Source organism: Cydia amplana, chromosome 15 (assembly GCF_948474715.1).
Source record: "Cydia amplana chromosome 15, ilCydAmpl1.1, whole genome shotgun sequence".
NCBI lineage: Eukaryota > Metazoa > Arthropoda > Insecta > Lepidoptera > Tortricidae > Cydia > Cydia amplana.
In genome coordinates, this window is record NC_086083.1 from 9,267,101 (window position 1) to 9,287,050 (window position 19,950).

General features: G+C 37.8%; 1 protein-coding gene across 1 annotated transcript in view; it reads right to left on the reverse strand.

The window, feature by feature from the left end:
- Window positions 1–2,639: 2,639 nt before the first annotated feature.
- The window catches only part of LOC134654563 (glutaredoxin domain-containing cysteine-rich protein CG31559-like), a 55,599-nt gene continuing 38,288 nt past the window's right edge, over window positions 2,640–19,950 (reverse strand). The window contains exons 3-4 of the mRNA XM_063510025.1: window positions 8,581–8,646; window positions 2,640–2,830 (exon numbers count right to left, since the gene is read on the reverse strand). Coding sequence (XP_063366095.1) covers window positions 2,654–2,830; window positions 8,581–8,646 — 243 coding nt within the window. The 3' untranslated portion in view covers window positions 2,640–2,653. The remainder of the gene's footprint in view (window positions 2,831–8,580; window positions 8,647–19,950) is intronic.

The window sequence follows — 19,950 nt, forward strand, 5'->3', positions numbered from 1 at the left end:
ACGGACGGACAGACAGACAGACAGACAGACAGACAGACATGACGAATCTATGAGAGTTCCGTTTTTTGCCATTTGGCTACGGAACCCTAAAAACCGCATCAAAATCCGTTACGTAGTTTTAAAGATCTAAGCGTACATACAGACAGACAGCGGAAAGTGACTTTGTTTTATACTATGTAGTGACATCCTCTTACGTCTTAGTGGTTTGTTTTTAGAATACAAAATAATTCTTGGCGTGACAAAGTTTGGCAATTTCATCATTAATATCAAATGTCTATGAAAATACCACGTTTATAATGACCTTTCCTCACTTTGTTCTATTAATGTCGGTGCAAAGTTAGCTTAAACGGATTTTACGTAAATTTAACTCATTAAAACCACCGTTTAATTATAATAGTTCATGTCTTTCGAAATGATACCTAGTAATGCTTTATTATTGCAATGAATGAAAAAGTTACAAGTTGAAAATTTTAAATTTATGGGTGAAATAATTCAAGCAACTTAATTTGAGAAATGAACGTCCATTTAAAAGACGAAAACATACCAAATGAAGAAACAAAACACTTTTAAATACATGCATAAAAATATATTTATCCTATTTGTTTCATAAGGATTCCTTAAAATACATTATAACATCCAATATTTTATTAATTATTGTAACTAATTTATGGCATAATTATTAAAATTACTGCTTAAATTATTTTAAGGTAAATGATAAATCTTACAACCTTTCGTTCTATTTCAATGTCCTCTTGTAAATTCAAGTAATAATATACCTGTAAGTATTTGTCTTAGAAGAGAAACAATTAAAGTACGCAAAATTCAATTCCATTTTATACTTACAGAATAAAAAAAGTGTTTCTAAATACTTTTTTTTTTACCGAAAATGTAATATTAATATAATTGAAATATATGTTTTAATGTATGGGTGCTAGTTAACATTTGCAAAATTAACGAAAGCAAATATTGAAAAGAATATGAAATTACTTCATTAAGTTTAAGATAAACATGTAAAAATAAAATATTTTGTTGCATATTCCCGATATAATTAACAGGTACCTACATTATTTCTTGTTACTTCGAGGCTACATTATTATATTTAAAATATTTTTAACACAAAGTAATATAAATATTACCTGGTTTCGCCGAAAAGAATGCTAAACCAGTAGTAAAGATACATAAGATAATATTTTCGTTGAACTAAACATTAATTGAAGTACTTACATATGTATTAACATTGTTTAGTTAGAACAATTTTAAACTAAAACAAGTACATACATAAAGGTCCTTATTTATATTTTTTCATTGACCACATTACATTATACGAAAACAAATATTGACATATAAGTAATTAAAAGATATTAAAATTTATTCTACACACTCTTGCACTTTATGATCGATTGATCATACAAGTAGCAAAGTCTTGGCCTTATTAGGCCTGTGTAAACATAGAAAAAAGTTCTTACACAGGCCTAATAAAATACAGATTATCGCGGGATATTTACACGATAAATAGCCTGTGACAAACTGTAAATAAATGGTTACTTATGTTAGTTTCAAATTGTATAATATCTAAACTTATATTTGTTACTCACAATTGACAAAATATTTATAAAACTAACATCAATATTATTTACACAGTCAATTTGACACTAATTATTTCATTTTAATACAACACTTGAAAACTTTTCCGTTAAGCATTTTCGTACAGTTGAATTAGCAGCAGACAACTCAATAATTTGAACAGCTCTACAGTAGAGTAGGTACTATTCGCTTTAGACTTCACGATTTTCCTGTCTGAACAGATTTAAATCATGCCTTATTCATGCAGATATATTTTCTACATTTCGACATATTTCCCTAACTTTATAAGTCCGTCTTTGCATTTCACACATATCTTGTAACCACATTTTGTAATTTTCTTGAAAGCGTATTCTCAGCTTCAAGAGCACACCTCACACCGTACGAGGCCGACCTCATCTTAGTTCATACATATTCTTGTAACCACATTTTGTAATATTCTTGAAAGCGTGTTCTCGGCTTCAAGAGCACACCTCACACCGTACGAGGCCGACCTCATCGCACTTCATACATATATTCTTGTAACCACATTTTGTAATTTTCTTGAAAGCGTGTTCTCAACTTCAAGAGCACACCTCACACCGTACGAGGCCGACCTCATCTTAGTTCATACATATTCTTGTAACCACATTTTATAATATTCTTGAAAGCGTGTTCTCATCTTCAAGAGCACACCTCACACCATACGAGGCCGATCTCATCGCAGTTCACACATTTTGTAATATTCTTGAAAGCGTGTTCTCAGCTTTAAGAGCACACCTCACACCGTACGAGGCCGACCTCATCTTAGTTCATACATATTCTTGTAACCACATTTTATAATATTCTTGAAAGCATGTTCTCAGCTTCAAGAGCACACCTCACACCGTACGAGGCCGATCTCATCGCAGTTCATATTATTCTAGTAACGACATTTTGTAATTTTCTTGAAAGCGTGATTTTGTAATTTTCTTGAAATCGTGTTCTGAGATTCAAGAGCACACCTCACACCGTACGAGGCCGACCTCATCTATAGTTCATACATATTCTTGTAACCACATTTTGTAATTTTCTTGAAAGCGTGTTCTCAGCTTCAAGAGCACACCTCACACCGTACGAGGCCTACCTCATCGCAGTTCATACACTTCAGGGCGACGAACTCGGCGGTGAAGTGGTTGCGGTGTAAGCTCTTCTTGGAACCGTTGCAGATTCTGCAGGGTAGTAGGCGGAACCCGCCGCACATCTGACACGTATTGCAGGCGTCGGGGCTCTGGAAGATAGAGAAAAGGGTATTTTACACATGTTGAATTTTATAACTAAATCTAGTTTTGTTGGAAATTTAAAAAAATATATGGGAATAATAGAAAAATACAAGACCTTAAAGTTAAAAAAATAATAATTTCCAAATAGGAGAAAAATAATGATACCATTCGATTTCTTACATTTTATTTAAAAAAAATATTGTATAGCAACCATATACATAAACGCAATATTTAACCGACATAATCGCAATTTCCTTGTTTTCCATACATTGAAACGGCTTCTAACGTTACATGATGACGTCACGATGTATCGCCATTTTGTTCGAAGCGTTTCGTCCGTAAAGTGCGTGTGCCAGACTTTGACCATCATTTATAACTTTTGTATTACTTTAAGACAATGGGTCCTATACAGACATTTGATCCCCAAAACAACCCTGATCGACTGATACCATTCATAAAAAAATGTCAAATGGGCTTTTTCTCATTCTACTAAGAATCGACAGCACTCTCCATCCTACCATTAAAAAAAGATGTCCCAAAATGTCCATTCCATTACGTCACGTTTTTAGTATGAGAAAAATTTTCACTTATGAATGAATGAATGAATGAATGAATGAATGAAATAGTTTATTTCAGGCAACTAGTGGCCCATACATAAATACCTTAAAACTAGCATACATATTATAAAAATATAACTAAACACTAAAAAACACATTATGATTGCGATGCATTACGCAACCCCGCAGTGTCAGGGAACCGGCCGCGGAACCGCCGAAACTTGACACCCTTCGGCCAAAACTCCTCCTTGGTGAAGGTCGCTAGATGTTCAGTCGGAACGATCACCACAAACGAATTAAAATTCGCATTGTGTCGAGATTCCAACTTCGCGACCCTCAGGATGAATCCGGTTTTTACTTTCACATACTTTACGATATCATCGACCTTCGTAAGGTAGTGTAGACGGGACACATACAGCAGCGTCGACGGTGTTGCAGGACGCAGCAAATGATTGGGTCCGGTCGGTGCGGTACCGCACTGGTTCTGACGAGCTGGTTTCCTTCTCTTCTCCACCTTTTTAAAACCATCTTCGTCGCATCGCGACTCCCTTAGAGCCGGCTGTTGGTCCTTGTGAACATGTTCACGAAGGCTCTGCACCCCTTTCTTCGGCCGCTGCTTAGGCTTGGACACAGCAGGCGGCTTAGCGGCAGTATCAGCGTAAGAACGTTCCGGGGTTAACGTACTCTCGCGTGACGTGCGCGTCTCCGGTGACGTAGACGGGCGGGCGGCGGGGCGCGGGTTGGCGGTCGCCTTGTCAGCAATCGCCGACGCATCCAAATTCGCGGGTTTTAAACCGCCGATGGACACATTCCGCGCCACGTGACACACGGCTATGTTAGAGGTATCTGACCTACATTCCGAACTTGCGCTACGTAATAATGCCAATTCGGAACGTAGCTCACTGATGGTATTATTAGATACCTCTAACTTAGCCTGCACTTCTGCCAGACTCGTCTTCAGGAATGTAATGTCCTTCAGCAGCCTGGTGACGTCGACGTGATCGAAGGTAACCGGTGGTAACCGGTCTAGCTGCTTCGCAACGAAGGCAGGCACGTCGTCTGGATCGGTCTCCTTGAACAGTTTGATTATGTCCTGGAGACTCTTCACACCCCCATCCCTCCGACGGGATGGCATCTGGTCAGTTTTGCCGAGCGTCTGGAAGAGCAGCGCCTTGCCACTGCAAATGTCGTCTTCATTGAAACTCGATTTGCAGATCTGCCTGATGCTGACTTCGTCCATGGTGTCTATGGCATTCTGTACAAACGCCAGTAACTCATTCGCTATGAGTTGTTGTGAACCCATCGCGAAAAAATACGGGGCAGCGACCTAAGTCACGCCGATCGCGAATAAATATATTATTCGATATTATGCAGTGAAGCGCGTCCGATTCCAAGCGCGCATCGCACTGCACTTATATGTAACGTGACGTAGTGGAATGTACAATTTTCATACGAAATTTTGGGACAATTTTTTTTATCACCAGGATTGAATATGCTAGTGATTCTGAGTTGAAAGAACCCAAAAACACCAGCATCTGAGAGAATCGGGTTTTCAATATTTATTTTAGAAAACGCCCAAATACCTACCCTAATGTTTGGTTAAATACAACTCAGCAAAGGTTTAAGGGAGACCACAGGTGAACGACGTTCGGATTTCTCGAACTTAAATGAATGTCACCTGCTCTGCATGATGAACACCTTACGGCCAGTGGGGTCAGTGGGGTCGGTCAAACTCGACTCCGTTCGGCTCAGTATTGCTCCGAGCAATTATTAGGGTTGACACAACTTGACGTCCCTTTGCGTGCACGACCACAGATAAAATAATGGCTTGAATTTTGACAACCCTAAATAGCCGAAAGGGATAGTGCAATAAGTTAGAAAGGGATATCATGGTTCGACCCTGAATCGCTGTCAAACTTCAGTTTTGTAGGAAGTGTCCTTTCTGTACGGTAGTACTATTACCTATTCTGTGGTAGGGGCCGTAGGGCTACCACCAGTTTGACACTGACAAACTGACATAGGTATTCGCTAGCGTGTGCGTAACTTACTTACTATGCATCACGCTCGTACTTTTGGAATCTTTCGCTTTAGAGAAACCAATAAAATTTCAACAACTATAAAATAAACTTTCTGAAAGCTTCAGTATTTGTATTGAATCGCAATAAGCAAATCCAGACAGTATCAAAAGAACGAGGAAAATGAAACACGAAAATAATAATTTCGCTCACAAAAAAGTGTTTCTAACCTCTTTGATGTTTTCTCATAAAGAGCGAAGCTAATAAAATCAGGAGTTTAATTTTGATTAATCAAATATTCTTAAGAACTTTGAACATAAAGTGTTAGGTAATATTAAAATTCCAATTCTTAAGAATAAAAGTCTAGTTACACAAAAATAGGGTGAGTTTTTAAGAACTTGCTCTATTTTCAGTAATCATTTAGTTTTTAACATATTTAAGTGTATCCTGTTTATTTTCCTACAAGAGTTTCTCTTGTCCCATGGTTTGTCTTACCCCACCTAACCTTACTTGTTTTAAGTACATGTTTAACTAACTGGAGAACCAAATTCAATCAAATCAAAACCGCCGCCCTAGTAACAATGGCGGGAATCAATCCATTAAATGGCTCCATGTGTAAACGTAAACACGTAGCGTTAATAATGATGGATTGCCAAACTGAGCGCCTACCGCGAACCAAGTTCGACGTGTTGCCTCTCTGTCGCACTTGTAAACTCGTACGTAAGTGTGACAGGGAGGTAACACGTCGAACGTGGTTCGCGGTAGGCCCTCTGTTGCTAGCCGAGTAAAGCCGGGTACACAGACACACTGTCCTACCTGACAGTTTTACTGTATGTAAGGCCGTACCGTAAAACGTGCCAACTTTTGCTCCCCACTGGGTAATTGTATGTATGTATGTATATAAAAAAACACGAGAAACACAGTTACAGAGTTAATTAAATACAATAAAGGCGAACTTAGCCCGTACCATGAGTAAAGTTGACAGTGTCAAAACTGACATAAACGCTAACCGCCATCGGGAATGTATTGATTAACATTTAATGACGATTATTAAAGTTACTGATTTAGGGCCAGTTGCACCATCCGCACTTGATAGACATCAACGTCGCCCGGCGCGCCGCGGCGGTTTACTATGAAATTTTCCGTACAATAAAATTTAGCGAACTCTTTAACGAAGACAAACAGTTTGATGCAATCGACACTTATTCTGACACAAAAAGGATTTTGTTCAGATTCCTTTGATGGTTATTTGGCGTTTACACCAGGGATGTTGCGGATGCAGATTTTTTTGACATCCGCGGATATTTAAAGGCTCACATCCGCGGATGCGGATGCGGATGCGGATGTCAAAATTAGGTACTTAGAAAACGTCAAATATTACATTTTTAGTATTTTTTATTAAAAAAAAACGAAATGTTTAGTATTTGAGCAAGAATATAGGTGCGTTATATTTAATAAACGGTAACTTGGCCGACTTTTTCTGGATCTAGACGATTTCGTTATAGGTAATGACGAAATTACCTAGCACTTACGCCGCCGCTAAGACGTTCCTGTACCGACTTGTCCGACATCCGCATCCGCATAAGCTCCGCATCGATTTTATGCGGATGCGGATGCAGATGCGGATGTTGAAAATAATGCGGAAGTTCCGCGGTTGCGGATGCGTATGCGGATTTTTGCAACATCCCTGGTTTACACGTGCCTATTAAATATAAGTAAATATGTATTATGCGACACTATTATAGAAATTGTTTACATCAGCTCAGTAAAGCCTGTGATGTGGGTACTAGACGATGATACATATAGAAAAATAACAAAGTAAATACATATATCAAATCAAACATCCGTAATTCAAGAACGAATATAAATTTCTATATCCAAATTGTGTCTCATATTTGTACAATATTTGTAGGTAAATAAAAAATTAAGGAATATCTTGATATACCGGCTTAAAACATACACTTTTGTTTAGTTTCGATACATCTACAGAATAAAGGTAAAACGGGGATTAGACAGCTCGCAGTCTTGTCGCGTCTTACTTTACAAACAACACAAATTCTATAGTTCGTTTTTTTAGCATTAGAAAAAGACTACGCGATCTAGACGTGTCTATTAATTGAAAAACGCTTTTTAAAAATCAGTAACTAATACTTATGAAAGCAAAATAATGTAAATAATCGTATATAATTCATAATTTTTACATATTTGCCGTGACTTATTATTCAAAAGTGTTTTTCAATAAAAAGACACGTCAAGATTGTTTACCTCTTTTCTAATGCGAATAATATAATAGAAGCAAGAACCGTTCGCGATCTCCTTTATAAATTACAACATTATTCTATCTTTGTCTTATCAAAATTTAGACAACAACGCCGGCCTAAACTTGATACAATAGTCTTCACCCAAGTTCCAGCTTCGAACTTTAATGATTTAAGTACAGGAGCTATCCCAGTATTCCCAGTTTCGACTTTTCAAAGTATTAAAGAGAATGAAAACATGGAAAACAAAGCTCACGGTCTGAACAGATCAAGAAATTGGATAACTTGCAAAGGAAATTAAAGGAAACTTTTGTAACAACAAAGGGAAACTGTTTTGGCCATAATACAGTGCTGAGTTAATTGGTATATTCCGATCTTCCTTCTTTGTCAGGATTACTGATTTTTGGTAATCACAGTGTTGTATGGGATAGTAACAAATAAGATATATATTTTACCATTCAATTATCATTAAATGGCTATAATGATATTTACAAAAGAAAAATGTAAATAATCGGGATGTTTCATTTCAATGACGCCCAGATTTTTTTTATACCACATCGGTGGCAAACAAGCATTCGGGCCGCCTGATGGTAAGCAGTCACCGTAGCCTGCAACTCCAGAGGTGTTACATGTGCGTTGCCGACCTTTTTAAAAACCTGTACACTCCTTTTTTGAAGAACCCCATACTATGACCCTCGGGAAAACCTCGGAAGGGAGCTCATTCCACAGCCGGAGCGTCCGCGGGAGGAAATTTCTTTTAAACCGCACAGTACGTATATTACAAAATATAGCGCTCATATATTTCGTGTTTAGGTTAGGTTAGATCTAAACATTCAAACGTATAAATACTCACAAACAAAACAAGTTTTTCTACACAAAATTCCCATACAAATTTAAATTGCAGTTTTTGTAAAAAAAAGATGATTACCTTATAAGGCTTAAGCATTTTCCTGAGGTCCCCACTCTCGTTTAGTTTCTCCACGGTGTCTGCGTCCTGAAACAATAGGCAATCCAATTAAAACTTACTAATTACTACTTCTCTGTTAAGGCTAAGACTTTACGCCCCGCCAGGAAAATAGAAGGGAACAAAATATATGGCATGCTGCGCGAAACTTGCAACAGAAAATGTGGTCATCGTGAAGATTTAACGTTTATGTACCACAATAACTATGGAAATATATTTTTCTTTTAAATTGTTATCGTCACATCCTTCGCTATATCACTAGCTATTTAATACTAAAATTACTTATACTGCTAGGGTAACTATTAGGGCTGTAGGGTAACCGATATACAACTGAAAATAAATACAAATTAACCTACACATGTTTTCGTGGTTTTATTTCTAAAAAGCCAACTTTAACAGTTTAAGGTTTTTGTTGGGGTCTGCCCTAACCATAGACTAGGAATCCTCTAGACTGAGCATAGTAACGCTACTCCCTCCGCCACTTATACGGTAGTTTTACTCCATCTTCGAGTCAATCCCGTGCCGTGATTGGTCCGTGTCTTTGAACGGACCAATCACGGCACGGGATTCGCTCACCTCGTCCCCCCGCACCCGTATTTTTGGCAGCATCGGTTTCATGAAATAATTGCTCTAAACTCAGTCTATAGTATTCCTAGTCTATGGCCCTAACTAATATAGTCTACGTGTCTGCGTGATTTTAAATGACATTCTCCGTTGATTAACCTGTCGAATCCCACGATATGACGTCACCATAAGCGTTCTGGCTCATATATGAGCTGTGGGAGCTGACAGATTACAACGTATAAGACAGAATGCAATATAAAAACTAAAATTTTGCGTTAGCCCCCTCTTAAGCCACCGTCCGACCGGTGGAGTTTAGCGATCTGCTACATAATGTACCTACAAGTAAGGAGCTAGGAAATTCTGCCCAATTCTACAGGTCTTCTAACACTTCTGCAGGAGAAAATCGCTTCTGATTGCCTCCACATCAGGGATGTTGCGAATATCCGCATCCGCATCCGCAACCGCGGAACTTCCGCATTATTTTCAACATCCGCATCTGCATCCGCATCCGCATAAAATCGATGCGGAGTTTAATGCGGATGCGGATGTGGAATAGGTCGGTACAGGAACGTCTTAGCATCGGCGTAAGTGCTAGACTGCTAGGTTATAATTTAGTCATTAACCAAAAAACCTATTAGAAATGAGCAGTCAAGCGTGAGTGGGACTCAATGTACGGAACTCTTGGAACGCGAGTCCGACTCGCACTTGGTCGGTTTTTTTAAATAAAAATTACTAAAATGTAATATTTGACGTTTTTTATGTACCTATCTTGACATCCGCATCCGTATCCGCGGATGTGAGCCTTTAAAAATCCGCATCCGCATCCGCATCCGCGGATTCAAAAAATCGGCATCCGCAGCATCCCTGCTCCACACATGCCAATTAGGACGATTGATAGTCGAAATCCAAAGTCGGCCTTTCGACGATGTGCGCGGAACCGGTAGGTATTAGATAACACAAATGCAAACGTCATGACTTTGCTTGTTTACGGCACGTCACTGCGATTCCGCACCGTCATCAGCTTATTTTGAATGAATGAATGAAATCTTTATCTCAGGCAACTAGTAATCTGTTGCCCATACATAAATACCTTAAAACTTAGAATACATGTTATAAAAATATAACTAAACACTAAAATAAAACACATTATGACTGCGATGCATTACGCAACCCCGCAGTGTCAGGGAGCCGGCCGCGGAACCGCCGAAACTTGACACCCTTCGGCCGAAACTCCTCCTTTGATTTTGAGCAGTGATGTGGCGAATCCTTGATTTAACTTAAAAGCGTATCTTTCAAGAACCAATCCTCGTGTGTCATATAAATTATATCAAATAAATAGGTTGCAATGTCAGGATTGTTTGCATACAAGTCGAGTCTCACGTTACCTACAATTGTGTCTGAAGGCGGTATGTTGACTCCACTACCTTTATTACTTCTTCAAAGAAGATTTCAAATATCTAAGCCATATATATTCGAAAAAGCCCAACTATATTGGTGGATCCCTGCCAGAGAATATTTTCAATTGGCATAAGTATCTACCAGTTTAGCCAGCTAAGTTGTTTATCAAAAACCCTTCAATCGTACCTTAACCTGATCTTTCTAAGAACGCCGTTTCATAAAAGCGAAATGTTAACTTTATTTTTCTCTCACGGCTTCGAATCGTTGTACAAATATAAAATTTATTACAGAAGGGCAAGGTTGAAATTGGTTTACAGAATTGGATGAGTTAAGAGGGTGATTCTGTTTGTTGGTGTAAATGGAATAAATTACGTTTTAGTCGAATGACAGTGTTGATATTTGATACTTATGTTGCTTCTGTATACCTATTGTATAAGTACGTATACTGATAGCATGCCATAATATGCTAGATCTGGACGCATCTTTAAATATTAACGGACGGAACATACTGTCATGAGGAACCAGCGTGTGGTGTCAGAGCTACCTTCCTCCCTAGGGGCTTCAACCCCAGCAGGGAGGGGACAGCCCACAAAGTCTGGCAGTGGGTAGTGAACCTGCCTGTGAAGCCGATGGTCCTGGGTTCGAATCCCGGTAAGGGCATTTATTTGTGTGATGAGCACAGATATTTGTTCCTGAGTCATGGGTGTTTTCTATGTATATAAGTATGTATTTATCTATCTAAGTATGTATGTCGTCGCCTAGCACCCATAGTACAAGCTTTGCTTAGTTTGATCTGTGTAAGATGTCCCCTGATATTTATATTTTGTATTTATATTTATTTCCTATGCATGTGGCCTATTTTTGAGTTTTTATATTTTTTTCCATCCACTTAGATATTTTATATAAACAAGGCAGCATGTAAAGTTGTCATTTAACCACAAATGCACCACATAACACATTTCCTCTTTCCCCGATCATTATAGGAGAAAGTGCCATTGTTAGTAGTTTTCCATTCTGTCCGTCTGTCACAGGGTTTTGCGGAAGCTGTCTCGGTAACTTTGCATGTATAATATGAGAAAAAACAACACTTTTTATGTAGAAATTCTACATGAATAAAATTAACGGACCTTAAAATGCAAATGCAGGGCAAATGCCTTAAACAGGAAACTAAACTATACTTGGTCAAGCAGATCTTGTCAGTAGAAAAAGGCGGCAAATTTGAAACATGTAGGCGCGAAGGGATATCGCCCCATAGAAAATTTGAACTTCGCGCCTTTTTTACTGACAAGATTAGCTTGACCAAGTATAGGTATATTAACAAGGGTAGACTTTAACCAAAACCTTAAAATGATCAAGAAAATGTAAGGAAACATTTCTCATTTTCCTTTCATTAAACAAAGATATGATTAAAATATAGTTTATTCAAGGAGGCATATATTACAATGCGCTTATGAACGTCAAATAAAGCTACACCGGCTCCAACCCTACACCTCTGCCCCGAGAAGATTTAAATCCCCCCTCAATCAACAAACTCGGCGTGACACATCTTTTCAAAAAATTACATCTTTATAATTAACATGCATTACTAGTAAATAAGGACAATTTATTTTATAGCCCTTAACATTCCATATGTCTACAGGAATGACTATTTATAGGGTATTTGCTATAGTTATTGGTCACTGATTAGTATTTAGCCACTCTTAACAATAAGACATCTTTTCGCTTTTTTCTTTCTGATTTGTTAGGAAAGGCCAATTACTATGTAGTGACCAATACAGCAGTCACTCTATATAACTCCTATTGCTAACTGTTTTCACTCAACAAGACAAGACTTGAAGTCACTTCACAAAAACTAGCTGACAGATTGACTTTCTCAGGAGAAATGGAAGAAAGTTTAGTCATCTTAGTATGTCACCAACGCGAAGTGAGGATGGCCACTAAGATTTAATCATGTTTGTAATAGCTTGTCTCGAGGAATGTGAAATAAGTACATGTTTTTGTGGTAAAGATGGTTAAAGTGAAACACTGCACGGCTTTATAACACGGTAGTATTTGTTATAAAAACTGTGTTATCGTTTTAACAAAGTTAGTAGAAATTGTCAGTAAGGCAAGGCTTGTATATGACACCGTAAGATAGTGAACCCGTTAGTTTACAATCTAACGTAGGTTAGGTTAGGTTAGTTTATAATAAAACTCCCTACCGTCAGTTTATAATTTAACTAGCGAGATTAACAATTTTTTTACGGTGACATATACATAGGATAGATATTATATAAATAAGCACAGCAACACTGCGACATGTAGTGTATTCTTAAGATGGTTAAAAAAGATGGCGCAGTACCTCAATATTCTCGCCTTAAAAACTAAAAAACTTAATATGATATCATTGCAGTTTAGTTCTTATGACAGAACCTGAATCAAAACCATGTCATATACAAATTTACAAATGCTCTCCTTGAATTCGTATGAAAATATAACGTGTACAGTCTTTATTTTTCCATGGTCTATTCAAGTACTCGTTTAGTCTTTAGTTTATGTCACTTTGGTACAGCATAATGAGAAAGTCAATCTTCGCTAGAATTTCACAAATTAACTGTTGAACAAATTGCGACATTGTTTGGTATACGAAGAAAATCTACGTTAGTGTAGATTTTCTAACCGCTGTATACAGTATGTACTCTGTTGTCTCTGTATCATGGAAGAAACAGATACGTATAGAATAAAATTACTTACACCTTATCACCTTATATTTTCAAATTATTTCGTCACTTGAAAATGGTAGGTTTCAACTGGGTAAGGGTAAAATTCAATTTCTGCGCAGCTGCACTACTGGTACTGAACGCGTCGTTGTTACTGTCAATTTCGATAGTAAGTTAAACAGTAGTGCAGCTGCGGTTGGAAATGGACCTTAAGTCACTTGATCTGTAGGGTACCTACGAGAAGAGATTTCCAATTTAATTTTAATGAACATTTTTTTGCATATTATTCAAAATCCGAGGTAGTAAGAAATACCAATATATCGGGGTTATTCATAAACGTCTGCTAAGTTAATCAGTTGATGATCATCGTTTCTCCCTCTCTATGGCATAACGATAGATAGGGACAAACGATGATCATCAACTGATTAAGTTAGCAACCGTTTATGAATAACGCCAGAGCAAAAACTGCCGATAATCCGTATAATCCGCAGCAATGCAAAATAAATTTCACAATATAAAGGGGATGGTTCTATATCGAAATCGCCGTTACTACACGTGCAAATCGACCTTGCCGGAGACTCGTGCTGGGCACTCCTTATTAGAAAACGGTCAATTTCTCATTATACCCTTTAACACCTACACCCTTTTAGAATGACAGACATTGTTGGTATAGTATCCAGCACGCATGACCCCTCATTTATTTACGCTGAGGAAATGTTATAGTTCAACATTAAATGGGCAAAGAGATTTAAATAAATTGTTTGCGGGCGTTGTTTTAGTGGTAAGTACCTATTAATGGGAGGGTGTGGAATTTTAGGAAATAGGTTGTTTAGGTTAACATAAAACATAAAGAGGTTGGCAGGATATTACCTATGTTATTTTTTTATTTATATTTGAATGCTTACCGAATGAGTAGATAGACACTAGACATACATACATACATCGTGGATATCTACTACGACCCGCACTTCTTTCGCTTCAAACACTTTCATTACGGTCTTACCTATACAGTCGCCAGATATAGGTACACCTCTGTAGGTAGGTACTCACTATACAAATTAATAAAAATACACAGAAATGACGCGTATGATTAAATTTAATGTGTGCAAAAGGGAATAGGCTACATGACTAATTTTTTTTTATGGTATCAATCGATCGGGTTTGTTTTTAGGATCAAATGTCTATATGGGACCCATTGCATTAAAGTAACACAAAAGTCAGAAATTGTAGTCAAAGGCCGACAGTCGCACTTCACTCGCGAAACGCCCTATACAAAACGGCCAAGGGCCGTGACGTCATCGCCCATCTTGTAGTATGGACAAAACAAGAAAATTGCGTTTTTGTCGGTGAAATATTGCGTTTATGTATACAGGATGCTTCCTGTAACAGGAGCAATTAATTAAACTGTAGGCTGTACTCCTCAAACTGACCAACATTTGTTCAGCAACTTTTGAAAATAACTTATGTTTTGGTTTTTATTACACTTTAAAGTTTATTCTAAGACGCAATGTATTGCAAATTTTGTTATGTTTAAAGCGTGACAAGCAACGTCAAACACACTGATGTCAGCGTACATTGAAGGCAATATTTATTTTGTATGAAAAAGAGCAAGTCTAAAGGATTCATAAATTTTAAAAGTTGCTGAACAAATGTTGGTCAGTTTGAGGAGTACAGCCTTTAGTTTAATTTATTGCTCCTGTTACAGGAAGCACCCTGTATAGTTGCGATACAATATCTTATTGCATGAAATGTAAGGAATCGAATGTTACCCTTACTTTTATCGTTTTTGGAAGTTAAAAAAACTTAAATTTGGAAACTTTCAGGTCCTGTATTTTTGTAATTTTTCAATATTTTATTTTAATATCCACATTATTGTGATAAATTGCTCGTATTTTACTAGATTTTGTTGTAAAATTCAACATGTGTCATCATCCCTATTAAGCCATCACGTATATGAAAATTTCATGACTTCGAAAGAGGGACACTATAAATGAAAAGACGTGACCACTTTTTTGTTTCATAGCGGCCGCTAACGGCCATTCAGGAGCGGTGGGCGGCTATTATCGTACTGTTAGAGAAATAAATAATTTACACATCACATATTAATTCTGAATTCAATACTTCCAATGACATAATTCCGACTTTCGTCGCATTTTTAATATTTGACAATCATGAAAATTCTAAAAACATCTGTAGAATAATCTGAACATGCATTCCGGAAATTTGATAATAAAGTTATTTTCAGATATGTATTTGTAGCGCCAATAGCGCCATTATGATATAGCGAAGAAGCGAAGCAGTGAATTTAATAGCACAGAGATTAGAACTGTCAAGTTAAATGTCAAATGTCTATGAAATTGTGAAGTTTAAAATAACACTTACAAGCTCTGTGCTATCAAACTCCCTGCAAACTTATCTTAGTCCGACTCTACTTTATAATATTGACATGATACTTTTATTGTGTAAGTAATTTTAATGTGGAATAAATATATTAACAAAGTACATTCGCTGTCAGATATATCGGAGCGGCCAAGGTGCTCAAAAATATACACGCACTCTAAAGTCAGACAATAAGTATAGGCGTGTTCAGATATTTGTGAGCACCGTGGCCGCTCTGATATATTTGATGGCGACTGTACATATATTTATTTCCCAGGTCAGAGCTAAGCCGTAACCGCTTAAGCCATCTGTAATGTCCACTCCCATGTGCATGTGTGTGTAGCATTGTAGATGTCTGGATTCTGGACTAGTGGAAGAAATAGAGTAGTCCTTTGGATAATTACATGACATGGAAAAACCGACCAGTTCACGCATAAAAATAAATCGGGCGTAAAATTGTATACATTTGTATTAGAACAATTTCGTATTTCATTTATTTTGTCCAGAATTAGTAGCTCTTTAAACCTACTAACTTTAAATCAAATGTGTAACGAAATAAAAATCGTCATAAATTAAAAACATGGCTCAAGTCTGTCTGGTAATTAAATTTAAAAGTTTAAGGTTAATTGAAAGGAGTTCTTCGGAAGTCCTACCTACTAATTGTTATAACATATTTTTGAATTAAGTACATAACTCTTATTTCTCTCGGCTTAATTTAAACAAGTTAAACAACTTTTTAATGTTAAGAATTTTTTTTAACAGGTTTCAATAAAACAAAACTACTTATGTGAACGGTGACGTATAATAAACTTAGAAAACATTCCGACGTTTCGAACCCTTTACACTTTACAGGGTTCGTGGCTTCGTGGTCAACGGGAGACACGCACTATACGCAATATAACCCGTGTACATAATTTTATTTCATGAGTAACTATCGCGGCAACAGAAGACAATATTATGTTTCAAAAAGTTTTATTTTACTGTGGAATCCTGGCTTTTTGTGTAAAAAACAATGATGAAAATAATGACTATATCTCTGAACACTTTTTTTCGGCAACTCCCACACTAGGCTTAGTCTGTATCGTGGGAATCAGGACTAATTCCGACTAATTTACTAACACTATTCCTCTTAGAAGCGGAAAGGTTGTTGTTTGGCGACTAAGCATTGGGAAACGCAGCGTGGGAGGGCCTTTAAATAAGGCCTGACAATTAGTCAAGGTAGCAGGTAGTCGTGGGATGTATTTTCGTTGACATAATGTACATTATTTTCTATTTGGACAATTTTTGTTATAAAAGCTTTCGTATTTGCTATTGGTGTAATATAATCAGACAATGCTTAGGTGATGATAACAGGAAGTCATTGGATATCTTTCCTTTGTACGTTATTTTCTATTTGGATCTTTTTTTGTTATCACAGCTTCCGTATTTGCTAATGGTATAATATTAACTGGAAATGCTTGCAGTTGATTAGCATGGACGCCAGATTCTAATCAATTTCAACTTCGGTTCCTATTTACGAGTTAAATAAGATATAGAAGCGACTATTATCGCGATTTTAAAGGTGCTTCTAGCTTTAAATATGCTTGAATGAAAGCTTTGCTATCTGACGAACTTGCGATCTGAAAACCTCGAAAGATATTAGATCAAAAAAAAATTGAGAGAGGCTGTGTCAGGGACACAGCCGCAATGGTTGACGTGAAACGTTGGTGTGGATAGCTAATGAGAAAACTGAAGGCCAAACTCTGTGTAGGGCCGAAGGCCCGAAGCGTCATAGTAGTAAATGTGTCTAAATGCGAAGGCCGAAGGCCGAGCTCCGCGTAGGGCCGAAGGCCCGAAGCGTCCAGGATGCGTGCTTAAACACAGAACAATAGTATAAGTGTCTAAGTGCGAAGGCCGAAGGCCGACCGAGTGCCGCTATCACATGAACATTAGTCACACTTAAAGAATGCGGCACCCTTCACACTTAAAGGTCGGGCGAAGCCCGACATTCAGCGCGCTTCGTGCGCTCTTACATACAGGGCGCCGTAGCGGCGCCCTTCACACTTAAAGTTCGGGCGAAGCCCGACATCCAGCGCGCTTCGCGCGCTCTTACATACAGGGCGCCGTAGCAGCGCCCTTAACACTTAAAGTTCGGGCGAAGCCCGACATTTAGCGCGCTTGACGCGCGCTTTCATACAGGGGCGCCGTTCTCACTTAAAGGTCGGGCGAAGCCCAACATTCAGCGCGCTTCATACAGGGCGCCTGCGGCGCCGTTCACACTTAAAGGTCGGGCGAAGCCCGACATTCAGCGCGCGAACGCTTCGCGCGCTCTTAAATACAATTTAAAATAATAAATTACAACGTCACACCTGTTTAATTATAAATGATCAATTCATTTTGGAGTAATGAATGTAATAATTAGGTACAATTTTTTTGTAAATTACACACCAAAATTACGAGAATAGATATTTTATACGGGTAATACACGTTTTATAGCAATCTCGTTCGCGTCTTTCCTGTAGACATCGCAAATTTAAGGGAATCTAATATCATTTTTTACGCAGCACCTTTACAGGCGGAATACATGTTTTCAGTTCTTGAGTCTCAAATGAGAAAAACGGGATATATACGTACCAGAGTCGTTACCTTTTAATGTATTGTCCACAGAAGTGACCTTTTCTAAAATTTGTTTGACCCATACAGCAGAAAGTACTCAACTAAGATAGTAATTAGGAATAGGAACTCGAGATTGTCAAGCAGCTACCATACGTTCGTTCTACGTGTTCTTACTAACTCGCGCCGCCGCGCCGCCATAGATTCTAATGATTTGAGGAGATTAACAGGTTTCACTAGAGTAAAAGTGGTATGTAAAGAACCGTATTTGCGTTATCTTACTACTTCAGGTAATTTGCGTCAGTTTTGCGCCTTAATTTTCGCACACAGTGTTCTCAAACAAGAGCAGTGATAAAATTTCTGTAAAAACTGTCACTCTTTTACCTTTTTGCAGCTTATTATAATTTCGCGTGTATTATTTTTCTCTTATTTCGTTAAAATGGAATAAGATCTATCAAATGACTCTAATTTTACCGAAATCGGTTAATGGGCTGATGAGTAATTACTAAATGAACACTGAAAATAGGGGTCATTTTAGCTCCTATTGCGTCGTTTCTAGCGTAGAATCAGCGCCATCTATGTCAGCGGAACATGCATTTCCGAGTAATGGCTACTTTCCTCTATACACTGATGTTATAACTATACATATACGTATTACAGTTACAGAGATATAAGCCACCGCGCCATAACACTTTTCGTTACACTTGGTTTTTGGTCCGGCACCTCTACTAAGGGTTTTTAAAGACGTTTCACGTCAAAAATTGATCTATACCTAACCAGACAGCAAAAAAAGATATAATAAAGATCTTTTCGCTTCTTAAGTTACTGTTTTCAGAGTACCTTACGACAACGAAGTCCGTGAGACAACAAATTGTAGACTTTTTTAATCAAGCAGATACATCTGCAAGCGATACTAAGCCTCCCAAAGCGTGAAAAAAAAAGAAGGAATGGAAAGATTTTGCACGCTTCTGGTAAGCCCCGGTAGCTCAGTTGGTTAAGAGCGATCGGACCACTGTTCCGTACGGTCGCAAGGTCGAGTAACGTCTTGTCCGAAGCGGTGAAATTTTCCATATTCCTTTAAAAAAATGTTTTTCATGTAACTATAGGTACTTAGTTGACTCTAGTGACTCCATGGCTTCCATGTTCCAGTGTGCTGTAACATTAACAGACGAGGCACGTGGCTCAACAGGCGGTATCGACCGCCGTGAAATGGGCTTGCAGAGAATTGCCGTGGATGGCAAGGTATAATGCATTTCGATTTAGCCCCTAAATTGCATAATTATAGTAACTTTATTAGTACTAAATTAACAGAAAATAACTTAAATGATGTATATTAAAACTAACTTATTTATAAAAAAATAGTTTAAACGAAGACTCTACGTATTTCAGTTAGCGTTTTAGTTATTATCTGTGAATCTGCGGAATAAATAACATCGTTTAATGCGCGTTTTTTGTGTTCATATATTTTTCAAAAAACTACGTTTTTAGGGTTTGAATGGTTTGATGAAAGTTTTTTATCTTGAGTGTGCAATCACACTCAAGATAAAAAACCCACTCAAGATAATTAAACTTGCCGCTCAATAGCGGAAAGTTCAATTTAAGGATGACTCACTCTAGACCGGGCCGGGGCCGGGCCGGAGCTTCCGGCGCTTCGTTTTCTATGGAAAGCACCACGTGATCACCGATCAGCCGTCATAGGAAA